At 35.1% G+C, this 17,098-nt stretch overlaps 1 protein-coding gene across 2 annotated transcripts in view; it reads left to right on the top strand.

Moving 5' to 3' along the window:
* LOC114364356 (uncharacterized) overlaps positions 1–17,098 on the top strand; it is a 51,192-nt gene that overhangs the window by 22,133 nt on the left and 11,961 nt on the right. For both annotated transcript variants that reach the window (XM_028320478.1, XM_028320477.1), the window contains exons 2-3: positions 4,605–4,752; positions 16,530–16,661. In XM_028320478.1, coding sequence (XP_028176279.1) covers positions 4,605–4,752; positions 16,530–16,661 — 280 coding nt within the window. The remainder of the gene's footprint in view (positions 1–4,604; positions 4,753–16,529; positions 16,662–17,098) is intronic.

The raw sequence follows: 17,098 nt of genomic DNA, 5'->3' as shown, positions 1-17,098 counted from the left end.
AAGTTATCTTTCACCTCCTTCTAATCGTGACGGTCTCATCATGTTCTCATAAACTCACAAATCACAGGTTGACGCAACTTTTTTGCATGATCAAGCATAACTGGTAAATTTATCGAAATCATTTCTTACCACTCTTACTTTCCTGCTACCGTTTATGGTAGAATAAATTAGTGCCTATTTTCGTTTCTGGCAACTCGAACTGCTTCGATGTCACTTTCGTTACGATGGTAGAGTGGTTTAAGTAAATCATTATTATTTAACTCTAGTTTATTCTAAGATACTTGCCTCTTTGCTTTAAGTACATGGTTTTATTTACTAATATGTTACGTTTAATAACTTCCTGTGTTCAAGCATGTGTCATATAGTTAATATTTTATTTCAATTCAATTTTATGATTATTTCGCTACGTTTTCAAGTTAAATAAATAACAAAAGAAATGATGTATAGGCCTTTATCGAAACTAATGAATGTTAAGTTGTCTAGATTCTTGTTGATAATAAATTAAATATTAATCATCGAATGGAAGTTCCTATATTACACAGTATTAAGTAAGTAATTGATGTAAGAAATTATTTCGTATAAACGCGTTTTTTATTCTTGATGAACCTAAGCACTTGTATTAGATAACTATCATCTATTCGTATGACAATAAATTATTAGGAACAATAACAACTATTATTTATAATTACCTACATGGTAGTTGTAATTAATGATGAACTTATTGTTATTTCTGTACGATTTTACGTATAGTTCTTGGTATGAGTAGTGTCTTTGAATGAGTTGGATGTAGTAATTTCGTTTAAAACAGTTCATTTAGTTTAGTTTTTGTTTCGGTTGCTTCTATGCATATTATCGAATGCACAAAATGTTTTGAAGGCAAGTTTACTTAAGTTATTATAATTATTAAGTTTTTAGTTATTAAGTTTACTTTATTAATATGCGTTACAATCTTCACTCTGTGACAATGGCTCTACATTGTCTACAGACTCTGATCCTCTATGACTCTCTGAGACTGAACTCTGCTTCTATTTCGAGAAATCATGATCGTTTAGTTACATCTTTAAAAAAAATACATAAATAAAAACACAAAACTGATCATCTCTAGACAAAACAATACTCTAGCTAAGATCCTAGCAACTGTCTTTCTTTATTAGATCTCTTTCAATATAGACAGCATCGGGAAATGACAGTCTTTAAGGTAACAGACAAAAGTAGAAGTCCCGATGAAACTTCATCGAATTGAAATCGATTACAAACGGTTACATTGTATAAACGCATTATCTCACTGCAGTTCTAAGACTAAGGCTGGGTTGCACCATCTTACTTTAACTTTAATAAACGTTAATCTGTCAAACTCCATACATAAAACACCGGTTATCGTCAAAGTTACGGTCAAAGTTAGGTGGTGCAACTCAGCCTAAATTACGTTGTAACAAGTTGCACGATGCCCACAACTAAAAGCGGTTAGTGATTTACCAGTAAATTGATGGAAGCCTTCGTGCTCTGGTCATTTCTAGCCTATTCCATTCCTACACTCGATTTCGTCGGATAATTGTTAACATTAGTTACAATCGAAACAACCGCAATCCTCATGCTGGTACGGTTACCGGCCTTTTTTGCTATCGTTATTCGGACAATTGATCCCAAACAAGAAAGTGCTTTGGATAAATTTGGCTGTCTACCAATTGGGTCAACATACATAAAAACATAATGCATCCGTTATTTAGGAATTAAAATGTGTAATGAGATAAATTATTTTGGAATTATCTAAATTCTAATGCCATAAGTCTATTAGAGTCCAATGTTTACTTTTTAACTGCAACTTTTGTTTTATCCATCGGATTTCACATTCTCAGTATTTTTACTGTATTTTTTTAATTAACCTACTAATAAAACTAATCAAAAAGACGTAACTACATACATACAGTTTCAATTTGATTTCGAATAAATAATGATATTTTACAGTTGAATTTTAGTTCATCAGTTGTATGCTCGAGTAAATTAAATTAAATATTTATAAATATTTTTGCTGTAGAAATTATGAGCTAATAAAACTGAAAACTTGTGTTCAGCATGAATAGTTGGCTTTACGCGATAATTAATGTAAATATAATAAACTGTTCAAATACAAGAGCGTCTAAACTAAATTTTCCAAAGCGGAATGTTCCTGAATATGAATTATAAACGTACATTGTTAGGCGCCCTTCTTCCTTCCGTATAATTCCAGTTTCCGGAACCTTAAATAAGTTATGCACTGTAATAGGCCTGTTCCACATAACTTTCATTTACATTGTTCGATCGATAAAGTACTGTAATAACTAACCTCGGGACGAGTAATGTAATAGTTTTACTCTGGAATAATAACGCGGTATAAATTTTAAAGTTACTTAGAGATAAAGGTGTTTTTGTAGAGTTCAGTTAATTCTTAATGGGGGCAAACTTTAACCATTTTATCACATTTTTTATTTGTCGCCAAACGTAGAGACTAAGGTCATAAATCATGCTGCCTATTTCTTCATTGTCGCTGCTCGTACGTAATTATTACGGAAAATATGGAGTACTTTATCTCTCTACTCATTTTGATATTAGTATAAATAAAGGACAACATATTATTATTGTTTTTAGACAATAAGCCGTCGAAATAGAGCGCAGATTTTCATAGAAAAGTGAAAACTTATTTACAAATTGAATGTTGCTCTTATAGTAAAAGTCTAATAACTGATAGCATAATTAATCTTGATCGCATTCCTAATTCCTGAAATCAAGATGGTGACCCTACGATCACATAATTAGCAACAATTTAGCTATCAGCAACGCTGTGTAAAGATGTGATTGATCGCCAAATAAACTGCTCAAAATATAATTTCGGCTATTTTCACTTGATCCAGCAACATGACACTTATCATTCGCATGATGAACGAGCGGCGTAGGCCAAGCGGACATCCTCATATAAGCGAAGACAACGTTATAGCAAGGAATGTCATAGCAATTTGCAACTATGACCTAATACACAAGTAGTCTAAACTAGATGCAACACTAAACGGCTCCGCTTTAATTTTCAGTAAACAGCTCAGTCGTTTTAGAATATTGTTTATGGAATAAACTTTTACCCGCGACTTTGTCTGCGTAGATTACGATTATGTGCATTGTGCAAGCCTCATTAGTACTTTATCAACAGACTTTAATAGGTAGTTTTTATTTTTAAGATGTAATTAATAAACATAGAATTCCATCCTTAACTACGACAAGTAGGTACTGGGTAACTAGTTACATGGGTAGTACTAGTTATTTGAAGTGATCAAGAAAATATTAGATAGGTAGGTACTTTATGCCCAGCCTTCCGCATACTTCGCATAAATTCCTACACGGCAGTTAGGCTGTAATATGGTCAAACTATACCAGACTTTATAACAGTACAAATTACGCCGTAAAGTTACAAGTTTCTAATTTATTATTCAGGAGGATCTACCCTAGCCTTTATCCCTAGCGGTTTAATATAGTTAATTCAGTACCTTGTTGGATAACCAAGGTCGACATGTGGCTGAGCAAGAATGTTGCAGGTTTTAAAAATCCAGCGTAAAATACAAAAATAGCACAAACCTCAAACTCGCAGTAACTACAAGGGATATAAGTTTCGCGTTCAACATGATTAATATCAAGCAATTTTGCCTGCCATTTGCAAATTGTCGTGAGGGTACAGTCCCTTGGCATGCAAATTCTTCGTAAATGTTTGCGTTCGTAGATGAGACGTCGTTAGGCTTATCAGTAACATAAAAGAAAGGAACATTTGCATGTCAGACCGACGCATAAAATAAAAAGGACACGCACGGCTTTTGCTTTAACCGTTCCGTGAAATATTTTGTAAGTAGGTAAGCAATACCATGTTGTGCCTACTTCTATTGTAACTTTTTGTACTATAATGTAGCTATGATTTGTATCGGTATATCACGCAATCTTATAGTTATAGGCGCTGGTAGAGCAAACAGAAGGCCGTAATGTAGAGTCAGCTTAGGCCAGTTAATGATTTGAGGATTTTCTATCATGTTCATAATACTGAGGTCAAACATTATAATATGTAGTTTTTATCAAATCAAATCAAATCAAATCAAATCATTTATTTGTAAAACATAGGTAAATGTATAAATCAGGTGGTACATAATAATGGGTAGAGCTCTATGTTTGGCCTATGAGTGGCATACAAATTATAAGTCCCATATAAAGATACAAAAAAATTAATAGTTACATAACATAATAATTCAATGTCAATTTTTAGAATTTAAATTTAATGCTTACAAAACTTATTTTATTTTATTTAGTTACCGTAGACGTCAGACAAGGCTTTAACTTAGGTACTTACTCATCAAAGCACCATGGAATTTACATCAGGCAATTACTTTTTACCCGACTACGGCAAAGCAAAAGTCTTAATTGTCCGCTGGTTATAGGCTATATGGGCCTTTCCAAACATGAAAATTACTATGCAACTACATTAGCAACTTTGTTCAGTTCAGTATTCTGAAAATCTTGTTTTATACTTTTTCAGCGTCGTTTTTTGTCGTAGTTGGGTTTTAGTTTTATCTAAACCTTGATTATGTTTGTTACAGATACTCCATGCTGAAGGAAGCAAATCGCTATTGGGATCGAGCTGCAGATCAAATTTTGATTGCGGCGTGAGTCATGCGCTCTGTGAAAGAGGGATATGCACGTGCCAACCATACTATGCCAGGGTTGACAACTCGACCTGTCTAGAATGTAAGTACTGGCACTGATTATAAAAAATAATTCTAGGTCTAAGGGTTGGTGAGTCAGTAAATAAGGGTTTCTTTTTACCTAACTGTGCGACGCAAGAAAGGGTTTATGTATTTTTCGGTTCAAGTAAGTATGTTTATTGCGACGCTTTAGAGAAAAAGCAAGTCGATTTTGTTGATTTCTTACTGATCAGTCAATCATGATCAGTCTTGAAAAATAGAAACAAACTTTTAAGTTGTAAAATCGGTAGAGTCGAGAGAAGAAAGATCTTATGAATAGAGATTCGATCCATTGTCTGCTAGGGTCACTCGCCCAATGATCATTGACCATATCATCATCATCATCATCTTGACAATTTAATAGACAAGAAAGAATTCCTTAAGAAACACCCTTAGACAAGATTGCGAAGTGTTGTAAATGTGCGCACTCGTCTACCGACAAAAAGTTGAGTTATTCAGTTGTCCAGCGTGGGTAGTACGCAGTATAACGCCTTACATGACCATTAAGGACCCTGCAAGGGACCTGTCTGATCTAGCCCGCTCTTAAGCTGCTCGTAAACATGGTCGGATGGACCACAGATCTCTAAAATACATTTTGTTGTTAGGGTTCTGTTATACTCGTTTTGAATTAACAGTTGACACATCAGAATCCTTGTAAGATCACTCCTAATTTGTCTAATCTGCAATTTTCTCCAGAATTTCCTACTCAATAGCAGACTTGAGAGATAATAAAATAATGATTTGGTAGTCAAAACACAAGATTTTTTAAGGTTTATTATGTTAACTCATAATGTAGAGTTTAGAAATACCAAATTAAGTGTAAAGATTTCTCACCTACCAGATTACGCACCTGGAAAATAAAAATGTCTGAATTTGAAAATGCACGGAATCCTCTATCCGCAAGTGNTTTGCTTTAGCTGTTCCGTGAAATATTTTGTAAGTAAGCAATACCATGTTGTGCTTACTTCTATTGTAACTTTTTGTACTTCGTTGTAGCTATGATTGGAATCGGTATATCATGCAATCTTATAGATATAGGCGCTGGTAGAGCAAACATAACACCTTAATGTAGAGCCAGTCTTTGACTTTTGCATTTTAGCCAGATAATGATTTGGCGATCTTCTCTTCTATCGCCTTATAATTACTGAGGTCATTATAGTTACCGTAGACGTCAGATAAGGCTTTAACTTAGGTACTCATCAAAGCACCATGGAATTTACACCTAGTTTTTCAGGCAATTACTTTTATCTAAACTTTTTATTTTATTTTTTTTTTTTTTTTTATAATTTTTTTTTATTATACATTTATGCACTTTTTTATATTTGTTACAGATACTCCATGCTGAAGGAAGCAAATCGCTATTGGGATCGAGCTGCAGATCAAATTTTGACTGCGGCGTGAGTCATGCGCTCTGTGAAAGAGGGATATGCACGTGCCAACCATACTATGCCAGGGTTGACAACTCGACCTGTCTAGAATGTAAGTACTGGTACTGATTATAAAAACTAATTCTAGGTCTAAGGGTTGGTGAGTCAGTAAGTCAAGCCTTCCCTTTTTACCCGACTGCACGACGCAAGAAAGGGTTCAAGTATGTTTTGTTGTGACGCTTTAGAGAAAAAGCAAGTCGATTTTGTTGATTTCTTACTGATTAGTCATTAAAAATACAAACAAACTTAAGTTGCAAAATCGGTACCTTCTGGTACAGGTAGAATCGAGAGAAGAAAGATAGAATCTTATGAGTAGAGTTTATCATTTGTTTCTATAAATCGTCTGCTAGGGTCACTCTCCCAATGATCATTGACCATAGTCATAGTCATATCATCATCATCATCTTGACAATTTAATAGAAAAGAAAGAATTTCTTAAAGAAACACCCTTAGACAAGACTTCGCAATGAAGTGTTGTAAATGTGAGCACTCGTCTACCGACAAAAAGTTGAGTTATTCAGTTGTCCAGCGTGGGCAGTACGCAGTATAACGCCTTACATGACCATTAAGGACCCTGCAAGGGACCTGTCTGATCTAGCCCGCTCTTAAGCTGCTCGTAAACATGGTCGGATGGACCACAGATCTCTACAATACATTTTGTTGTTAGGGTTCTGTTATACTCGTTTTGAATTAACAGTTGACACATCTGAATCCTTATAAGATCACTCCTAATTCGTCTACATATCTGACCTTTAGTTAAAGGTAATTTTCTACAGAAATATTCAATAGTAGACTTGAGAGATATAAAATAATTATTTGGTAAACAAAACACAAGTTTTTTTAAGGTTTATTATGTTAACTCATAATGTAGAGTTTAGAAATACCGAATTAAGTCTAAGAAATCTTGCCTACTAGATTACACACCTGGAAAGTAAAATGGTCTGAATTTGAAAATGCACAGAATCCTCTATCCGCAAGTANCGCAAGTGCAACTTTTAGTCGGTTTTTTACACAATCAACAGCGATCTAATGTAATCGCCGCACTTCTGTCGCGGTTTCACTGCTAACCAGCAAGAGGTAACACTTAATGATATTTATGTGGTAAACTTGCGGTGCCCAACAAATTACTTTCACTGCAATGATCCTCTCTATCATCATCATAAGGCGCCCGAAATGATATCGTGTCGACAGTCGACACAATAATTTCTATTCCATTTACAATGATATCGTGACGACACAATCATTCTCTATTCCATTACAAATGTGAATGCAAAATCATCAATCAAAATGCTTCCCAGGACCCAACAATGACTTCGCAGTCAACACCTCTTAATTCAATTGTGCGCGCCGAAAGCCATCATTTTGGACGAAAACTGACTCACAACAGTAATGAACTTGAGTTCTTCTAATGACTTTCACTAGAAAACATTACGTTCACATAGTTATATTGAACTTGATTTAATAAATTGTAACTGAACATGATTCAACCTAAATTGTCCAGCTGTTGTGTTATTTCATAATTCGAAATCCAAGTTGATTACAGAAAGTGCATTTCAGACAAAATGTTCATGAGCATGACATTCGTATTGACAGTTAAAATTAAGTTAAGAAAATGCGCAGTGCTACAATATAAAGTCAAGCAAGACGCGATATCCATGATGTTATCGGCTACAAAACACTAAAGAACGATCGTATCTGAGAAAGTGATATCTGCAGAACCTATTTCGTGTCTAGACTCCGAATAATCGGATTGGGTCCGACTAGCGAAAGAGGTTGCAGAACGAATTGGACTCAACGGCGGTACGATACCATCACACTATCGGCGATCTTTTATTTTATCGCTGGTCCCACGCTTGTCTCACTTTCCGCGTCCGATGTAGGAGCGCGACCAAATCGAGCAAGTGGATCATGGGTGGATTACGGTTCTTTGGCCGATTGTTACGGAATGTTGAAATGTTCCCTTTTCGAAGGCGGCTCATTACAAGAATTAAAATAATGACCATTTTTGGTCATCTTCGAGTTAATTTAGGTCGTGTGGGCGCAATTAACGGAAAAGCGGAGTGCTTTCACTGTCAAACTAATTTTATCTACCCACATAATTAAAGCAAACCCACAAATATTCGTTTTATTTTGTGACATTACTAATGGTCAGTATTAAAGAAAAACTGAAAAGTAAATTCGGTATGAAAAAAAAAAAAGAATCTGTCCACTTTATGTGATTGAGTCTTAAATAATTAATTGTCATCAGTGATGTAATTAGCAAAGCATTTATTATATCTGAGATTTAACAATTTAGCAATGATAATGTTTTTTTACTGTCATAAGTGAAAACATAATTGGATCCGTTAAAAATGAAGAGTAAATGCAATAATTATTGAACATGAGGAACATGCCGAAAGGCATTAAGTCCGCCTTTTGTGCATACAAGTTTAAAATAAATAAACATGATGACATCTGCAAAGTGTATTTTAGGGTTGATAAGATCTCGTCTGCTACCTTTCTTTTCCTACGGTTGCTTCAACCTGTTCAAACTCGGAACATTACTACGAGTGCCTTAACCCGTTCATTGCGTGTGTCAAAATAGGAACCATGTTAGCGGATACAAGTAACACACTTCGAAGACCCGCGCGTCCAGTCTAACAGCATAGCCAACCAGGATCGGACTTTAAACTCGCTACCGCTAGCTGCCCCGTGGCAGAACTATCATAATTTATTACTTACACAGATAATTACGACGCGTACAAGACGTAAATCGCAATTTTCCACAAAATATGTAATTATTATCAGCAACTCTTTAAGTATGTCCACACTTTAGGACTTGCAGGAAACCTACGAGTAAAACTTGGCGACAATTAGGTAGACTATGTCAAAAGACGCGTGTTAATGTATTATTAAATGTCCTGGTTAATGTGTTATTATACATATTCATTTCATTAACGATTTTTGATCGACTTTATATTCTATCTAAAATAACGAATTGCATACTGGCATATATGGAATGACGGAAACCAGGCAGACTGTCATGTCGTCTTACTTCCTGAATTTATAAAACCATCACCATCCTGTTAATTAATATCATCATAAAGTACAACGTTATTAAAGTACCTGTAATCAATTTCACTAACGAAGTTATAAATAAAACATGTTCCTAGTTTGTTAGTATCTATTAAGTAATCAAATTATAGGCTAGGAGTCTGAGTGAAAACTCTTAACCCTTAATCACCATACTGAGTTAGAGGCTATTTGAAGTAACGTGAAAATTACGGACTTCCTATTTGGATATGGATAAAGCATTCATTTTTTTACAAAGATGTTTATGTATGGTCCGGATGCGTCTAAGCTAAGTCTGTAATTTGCCAGTAGATACAAATCTGTCATAGACCGCTGCTGAACTCTCGACTTTTACCATTGTTTGCTGGAAAAACGTCACATGCCGTACGACGTTCAAAGGTTAATAATGTTTTTGGAAAAAATCTAAAGATCGCTAACTAATCTGGTGTTAATAGCTTAGAGCTCAATGCTCAAAAGGCTTTTACTATTATGTGGTCTAAATAACATCAGCCTATAGAGCATTGAGCTATTACAGTATAATTGGCTGGTTTTTTGCCTGGATATCAAGATCGCGAAAGTGAAAAGGCTAGGGTCTAGACGGCAGCTGTCATGTCGGCATTCAGTCTTCCTGCTTGGTCAGTGTGCCAGGCGTGAGCAGTCAGATATCTCTGTGAGTACCGTGAGAGCTGCCACGGATTGTGATAGATAGTCGTACTATCACAATTATAGTTTAATTATTTGAAATTTGATATTTAAAGTAGGACGTGAACTATTCACATCACAAGTCTATCATTGGATTGGACAATACCTGATCTTAGGATAGCTTGATTTGTTACAGGTGATATTTATGATAAAAATGTTCACTTAAAGCTCTATTAAAAACCCGGAACCTATTTGTAACTTTAAATTTCTGAAATGTTGGTTGGTTTGTTTTTGAGGAATCAAACATTATTATCCTGTAGTATGTCTAAAAATAACCTAGCTGCGCTTTAAAAATAAGTCGGAGAAAAAAAACTTAAGGTTCAATATAAATCACATCGTAAAAGCAAACGTATCCTCTACAATGCCAATGTCGCTCGTTTATTTGCGGCGCGCGGCGCGGGCGCAGCAAGCTCGGAATTGAACGCACTTGCGCGCGGCACCATCATTGTCGGAGCGTCCGGTTCGCAAATTGATCCCGCTCATTTAAAGTAAGGGATACGAACATCTTAATACCAAACGGTAAGGACGAATGAGTTATAATTTATGTGTCTCCTTTATTAACCACTTGTTCAGACGTATCTGGAACTTTGAGTTAAATAAAAGAAGATGGCCGTAAATGAGTGATGAGATGATAATAACGAAAGTGACAGTGGATTTAATAACACCGTGACATTAACAACTTAATTATTACTTGTAAGAATATAGAGGAGCAATTAAAACGTCTAGTTATAAAATGTAGAGTTTTTAAAGGATTATTTACACAAGCAGCTCTTTAAAGCTGTCATGAGTCTTCAAATACTTATGATGCGAGATTACGGGTATTTCACGTTTAAAATAAACTGTTTTAAAGTCATACCAACATTACTTCTTTATTCGTCCATTTTTTAGGCTTCAATTGAGTCATTTTTTGTTGTTCTATTTTTACCACAACGCATCAACGTTGTTATCAAGAAGCGAGAACTTATATTACTACATTCGTGAAGATAAATCGTCTTTTTCTTCTATGAAAAGACAGAGGTAATTAGATTGGGGCTTAAAGTATTTCAATTTGTCTCGGTCAGGTGAGTTCTGCTATTCAATGAATGTTTTTTGATCTGCGAAGACTTGAGGACGTTGGCATGTTAGGCCTTTCAAAGAGCTTAGGTAACATGCAGAATTCAGATTGAAATGTGGGATTTTTTGTCGTCAGACGGAGTAGGTACTAAGTTGCTGTTAATAGTTTCAATATGATACAAACTTTAATAGAGATATTATAATATAAGCGACAATTAGTGGTGTCGGTGTTGACTGGCCGAATCGAAATCCAAGGAAAGCTGGTTCGAAACCCGCTGCTGGACTATTGTGGTGATCCCATTCGTAAAACAAGCATTTGGTTTACCACGAGAGGTTAACGGGACTATTTTTATAAATTAGTAAAATAAAAAGCCATCAAACTCTTAGAGACATATCCTCGACTATTTATAGACAATTCCTTAATCTTTTAGACAACTGCACAAGAACTATCAGGTGAACTAGACCCCATAGGGTCAGCAACCGTGACATACGGTTTCTTTCTCCTGCACCTGTGAATACATTAACCCAGATATGCATAAAAACTAGACAAGTGATGGTTTTGAACAAACCAATGTTTTGTTAGTTGTTATTTTTACTAGCCGTAATTCATGCTTGTTGAACTCAAATTGTACATAACGTTTTTTAATACAAATTGCATCTTTAAAACAAAATGGTTATCACCGTTTAGAGATTTGTATTGTATTCCAAAAACATAAGTCAACATCGACAATATTTCAAAAAGTGTGTTAGTAGTTCTATCCTAAAAATTAGAAGCATGAAATAAAAAAAGTCTCCGTCGAAATTGGCATGCTTTATAACTGTACTATAGCCATAAGCCGTCCCATCTAAGCCCTGCTCAATCCCTAGAAGGAGAATTAGGGCTCTCATGATACACCGTTAGGATGAAGATATAGGGCCCAACGCTGTAAATGGCCCGAGTTATATGTTCTAGTAAAGACATATAGAGAACTAAATACGCGCTATGACGCGAACATGGTTACTTTGTAGCTTAGCAAGCAAATTGGAAATAAGGTATTGCGTTAATCTGAACATTCGTAATTATGCTAATACGAATATCTACTATTACTCAGACACGTTTATGCGCATTAATAGAAACATGTAATCATTATGATTCAATATCAATTTTTTCACAAACTTCGCGTAAGAAATTCGAAGTAGAAAGTGGCCTCGAGGGCTAATGTAAACTTTCTATATTTTAATAAAATACGTATCAACCAGCTCGATCAGCAACATGTTTAATTACCGCTTACCTTCTATCTGTCTGTTTCAATCGAATTTCGTCCACTGCTGGACAAAGGCCTACCCACAGATTTCCACAAACTCCACATTCATAGGTCACCAAAGCAACCTTCAATTTTTTTTTTGTTACCTACTCTTGTTCAATGGACTCTATCTTCTGTTAATTTTATTTTACATCCAACTTAACGGCACGTGCACACCGTTTACTTATGTGACCGTACTTATGTATCTATTTTTTTATCTTTATAACGATGTAAAAGAGATAGATAATATTTTTCTCTTAGGGAGACATATTATCATACTGACAAAAGTCACCCGTGCGCGCGCGCTTTAAGAGAGTCATCGAACAATGAGCGACACAATTTTCCATATAAAAATTCGGTCACAAATTACGGTTCACTGACCCGGCCTTGACTTTATGATCGTATGAATGGCTCGCATCTGTGAACTGGACCAATCGGAGTCACGCACACCCAATCGACCGTTTCACAGCAGAATAATGTTACATATCAATCGACGCATCCATCAGTTTTTTACTATTTTTTAGTGACCGACCGAATATTCGTTTTCGTTTTCGTTTTCGGCCATTTTCGGCCAAAAAATGGACATTCGGCCATATTTTCGTTTTCGGCCAAAAACCAGCCGAAGCTTCGGCCAAACCGAATATCAAAAATACGTGAATAAGATGGTGACGTTTATCGTTCCGATATCTTCGGGAGTGAATCTGGTGCACTCATGGTTCCAATCAGACTTGAACGGACGCGGTATTGTCACACTCTTTTGAAGTTGTGAAGTGAGGTTACGTTGTAAAGGGTGTCCAGCGACAATTTTCCAAGTTCAAAATTGAATACAATAAACCCAAAGAGTTTTCATTAAGTTTAATTGTTTCAAAATAGAGTCTTATGCGGATTTGAAATACGCCATGAGTCACTGGTTGGGAGCCTACAGAGTGTTCGCAGTTGAGCAATAAGTATTTGAAATGTATTGTCGAATGATCGATGAATGTCTTATACCACAACTGCAACTGCATCCCGGTCAACTACGTAACTCTATTTCAGCAAGAAGGTGTCTCACCACACAGGGAGAGTACCTCGATGGAGACACTGAGGACTATTTTTTTTTCAAATAAATGATCAGCAAGTACAGGGACATACCCTAGCCGCCTCGGTCACCAGATCTCACACCATGCGACTTTTTCTTGTGGGGATATCTCAAGTCAAAAGTTTACAGCAAACAATCCTTAAATAATTCAGATTCTGTAAGAAAATATCCGCCGTGAAGTTGCAGGAAAATTATTAGCGCGATTTGCTCTCGCATAGTTGCGAATGTAATGGTCCGGCTGTGAGAGTGCCTATAGTAAAACGGGCATCATTTAAAAGACATTGCCTATAAAAAATTTAATCCACATTGTTAAACTCCAGTTTGCATTAGTAATAAATAGTAAAAAATCATTAATTTAGTTGTATTCATTTTTGAAGTTAAAAAATTCCCACTGGACACCCTTTATTTCTTCTTCACTTCCCAATATTTCAATATACACCGGAAATAATATTCTACTAAGAATTCATGATTAATTTTTTTGTGTTTTAATGCCGGTTTTCTATAATCAATCTTTGAAAATCAACTGTCAAACGTCATTATGTTTTTGGTCAAAACATTAACGGTTTTCAAAGTTTTTACATAATTTCAGATTGAAATTTGAGAGTTGAAGGTCATTTTCGTTTTCGTTTTCGTTTTCGGCCGAAAATGAGACTGCAGCCGAAGCTTCGTTTTCGTTTCCGTTTTCGGCTGAAAATCCATATTCGGTCGGACACTACTATTTTTCACCCCAGCAAGCAAGCTGGCCTACATCTCACCTGAAAAAGCTTAAAAAAACAGAAAAAGTGTCAATCTACCACCAGTTAGTACTTAGGTACTTTAGTTCAAAATGCTCTCTTGCCACTTCTAAAGTGTATTAACTATACTACACACCAAAAGCTCTAATTTGGTCAGTAAATAAAAAAGAGGGTAAATGCAAAATTGTATCTGTGAAGTAAGTAAACTCGGGTATTAGTATATGACGTTGTAGGTAATATGTGTGGTAATAAATAAATAATTAATATCTATCCTTCAATTATGACATCTCAACTGTTATATTAATAAACATAATTATAATTATTCATGTTGCATAAAAGTAAGTTGTCTGAATTATGTGTTTTATTTTCCTTTTTTTGCGTAATAACTCACTTTCATTTGATTATACATAAAAGAGAACTAAATATAACTTGAATATTCATGCTAATATTGTTGAAAAGCAAAACACGTCATGGAATAAACGGAAATGGATACGAAATTAATTTCATTCAGGTAAGTAATTAAAGAATGTCAGTATACCAGAATGTTTCGGAGTAACTCCTGCATTAATTATTATGTACATACGGAAGCGCGATTCTTTAATAATTAATTGACTATGTTTATTGGAGTGCGATTTCTAGTCACATTTTTGTTTTCGTTCAAACCATCAATTAATAACCAATCATACTTAATAATGGCTGTGATACTATCAAACTATGTGCCGGTAAACGTTTTGGTGCTATGCATAGTAATGCAGCTATAGTAATAAATTACTTAATCATAGACATTGATTGGTAAATAGTTTCTGTGATTACGAATGCAGTTATGCGGCCTTTGTAATTAACGGAGATGGCCCTAGAAACTCAAACGTTATTTATGACGGAGATGAAGCAATTCCACATGTACGAATATGTATATTCGATTTCGATTAAAAATATAAAATTTCAAAATATTACGTATCCGTTTGTGTTTCTTATAGTTAATTGCTTCAATTAATCAGTGACGACGTTGACTTGTTTAAGTAGTTCCGAATTCCGGGTGTAATTTTTTCAATTTAAATATCGACAAAAAACAAATTAATTAATTAGTGTTGCACGTACTTACCTACTTTTACACATAATTCGTACTTACGTATGCCAACTTACAATTAAAAAATATCGAAAGGAAAGTCGACATTAATATTAATAGGTTCCAGTCAAAGATTTTCATCTCATTTGATTGATTTATAAGAAATCACGCGAATCGTCGCCTCGACGTTTGTTCTAAATGAAGGAACGAAGTTTTAAAATTGAACAATTTCAGACTTAAACGCGTGCGATAGAGTCTAGAATCTAGCTAGACAGATTGAACAATTGCGCTAATCCGCTTTTCAGGCAAGCCTTTTCACACATAAATCACATTCATCTGAGACAGATCAAACGGTGCCTGCCGCAACGGATTGAGAAGTATCAATTCAGCCAATCATTTTGTGTAAATGTAGAGCAAATTTTCTTTTCACACAATACTTGCAAGAACAATAAGTCGTGAATTTTATTTTATGAATTCTAAACCGTGAGTCACAAATACCTATTGCTGCAATGCAGGTAGCTAATGATGGTAGGTAGAGTTTTACAAATCGTAATCTAGGTTTTTCTTTGCTCTTCATTCAAAACATTATTGGCGCGATTTAAAAAAGTTTAACTAACGCGTCAAAATATGTACTAAAGAAATACATAATGTCTGCCGTTTGGTGTAGTGGTTAAGAACGGACTACTATGCCGAGAGGTCCCGGGTTCGATTCCCGGCCGGGCATAAATTGAAATGATGAATTTTAATTACTGTGACGGGTCTGGGTGTTACTACTATGTATGTATTTACAAAAAAAAATATTTAAATATGTTTATATCTGTTGTCTAGTACCCATAATACAAGCTTTGCTTAGTTTGGGACTAGAAGCGTAGTGTAAAATGTCCAAGGATATTTATTTATTTACACATGAAAAAGGTCTTGACCTGATGACAATTGACATTTTCACTACTTTTTGTTGTGATATGAATACGGGAATAACATCCCAGTTATCAGGCACATGATAGACGTAACCGCAGTCCTAACTCCGACTAGTAACTTTATCAAACTAAGTTGTTTTGACTCTGCTCTACATTTCCACATAACTTTCCTCCCAGTGTAGTTATTAATAATATCTTGTTACGTACTTACTTGTATCGAGGCTAAAATAATATCAATATAAAAAAATAGTGAGTATTTGTAACAAGGAAAATTTAAAGCAAAATTTTAAATAAGCATCTTGAAAATCGAACCGCCTAAGGCGGGAATTGAACCCATCTTCGAATCGATTTTTATAATGTTGCTTATTTAAAATTTGGTTTGAGAAGCGACTGTAATCGCTAAGAAATTTTAATTACGAAGGTAAAAATTTAGCGGTAATACTATCTAATAGTTATGTTTTTCTTTACAGCAACTCTTCTGGGGTCAGAATGCATGGTGTCGGAGCAGTGCACCCTGAAAGTGGCGTACAGTGCTTGCTTGGAAGGCGTTTGTCGGTGCACCGATGGCCATCTCCAGTTCAGAAAACATACCTGTCTTTCCCGTAAGTAAACCTTAATTAGCTATTGGCATCTACAAATAAGATAATTAGGAGCCGAGCGCAGCGTAAGACGCCATCGAGACGAAAAAATGAACATAGTACGTAAGGCTATTATCGGGAAAGAGAATAGCAGTTAAATATTTGTGTTAGTAATAAAAGAGTAGGTATTTGTACAATTGACTCGTTCGAACTCTACGATAACACTATGTAGAGTTTTGAGTTTCTTTATTAGTCAATAAATAAAAAATCAGGCTTAATTAAAATAACTGTGCAAAAATTAATATGATTTTGTACTTCAATGAGCCCATTAAGGCGTACGTATATTATTATGTTAGATCTATATCAAACGTAATCTATCTATATAAATAAAAATGAATTGTTGTTCGTTAGTCTGATTAAAACTCGAGAACGGCTGGCCCGATTGAGCTGATTTTGGTTTT

This window comes from Ostrinia furnacalis, unplaced genomic scaffold (genome assembly GCF_004193835.3).
Source record: "Ostrinia furnacalis isolate ACB-3 unplaced genomic scaffold, ASM419383v2 OfSCF7387, whole genome shotgun sequence".
NCBI lineage: Eukaryota > Metazoa > Arthropoda > Insecta > Lepidoptera > Crambidae > Ostrinia > Ostrinia furnacalis.
Note: the sequence above shows the minus strand (reverse complement) of the source record. Positions and strands in the feature narration are given on the sequence as shown.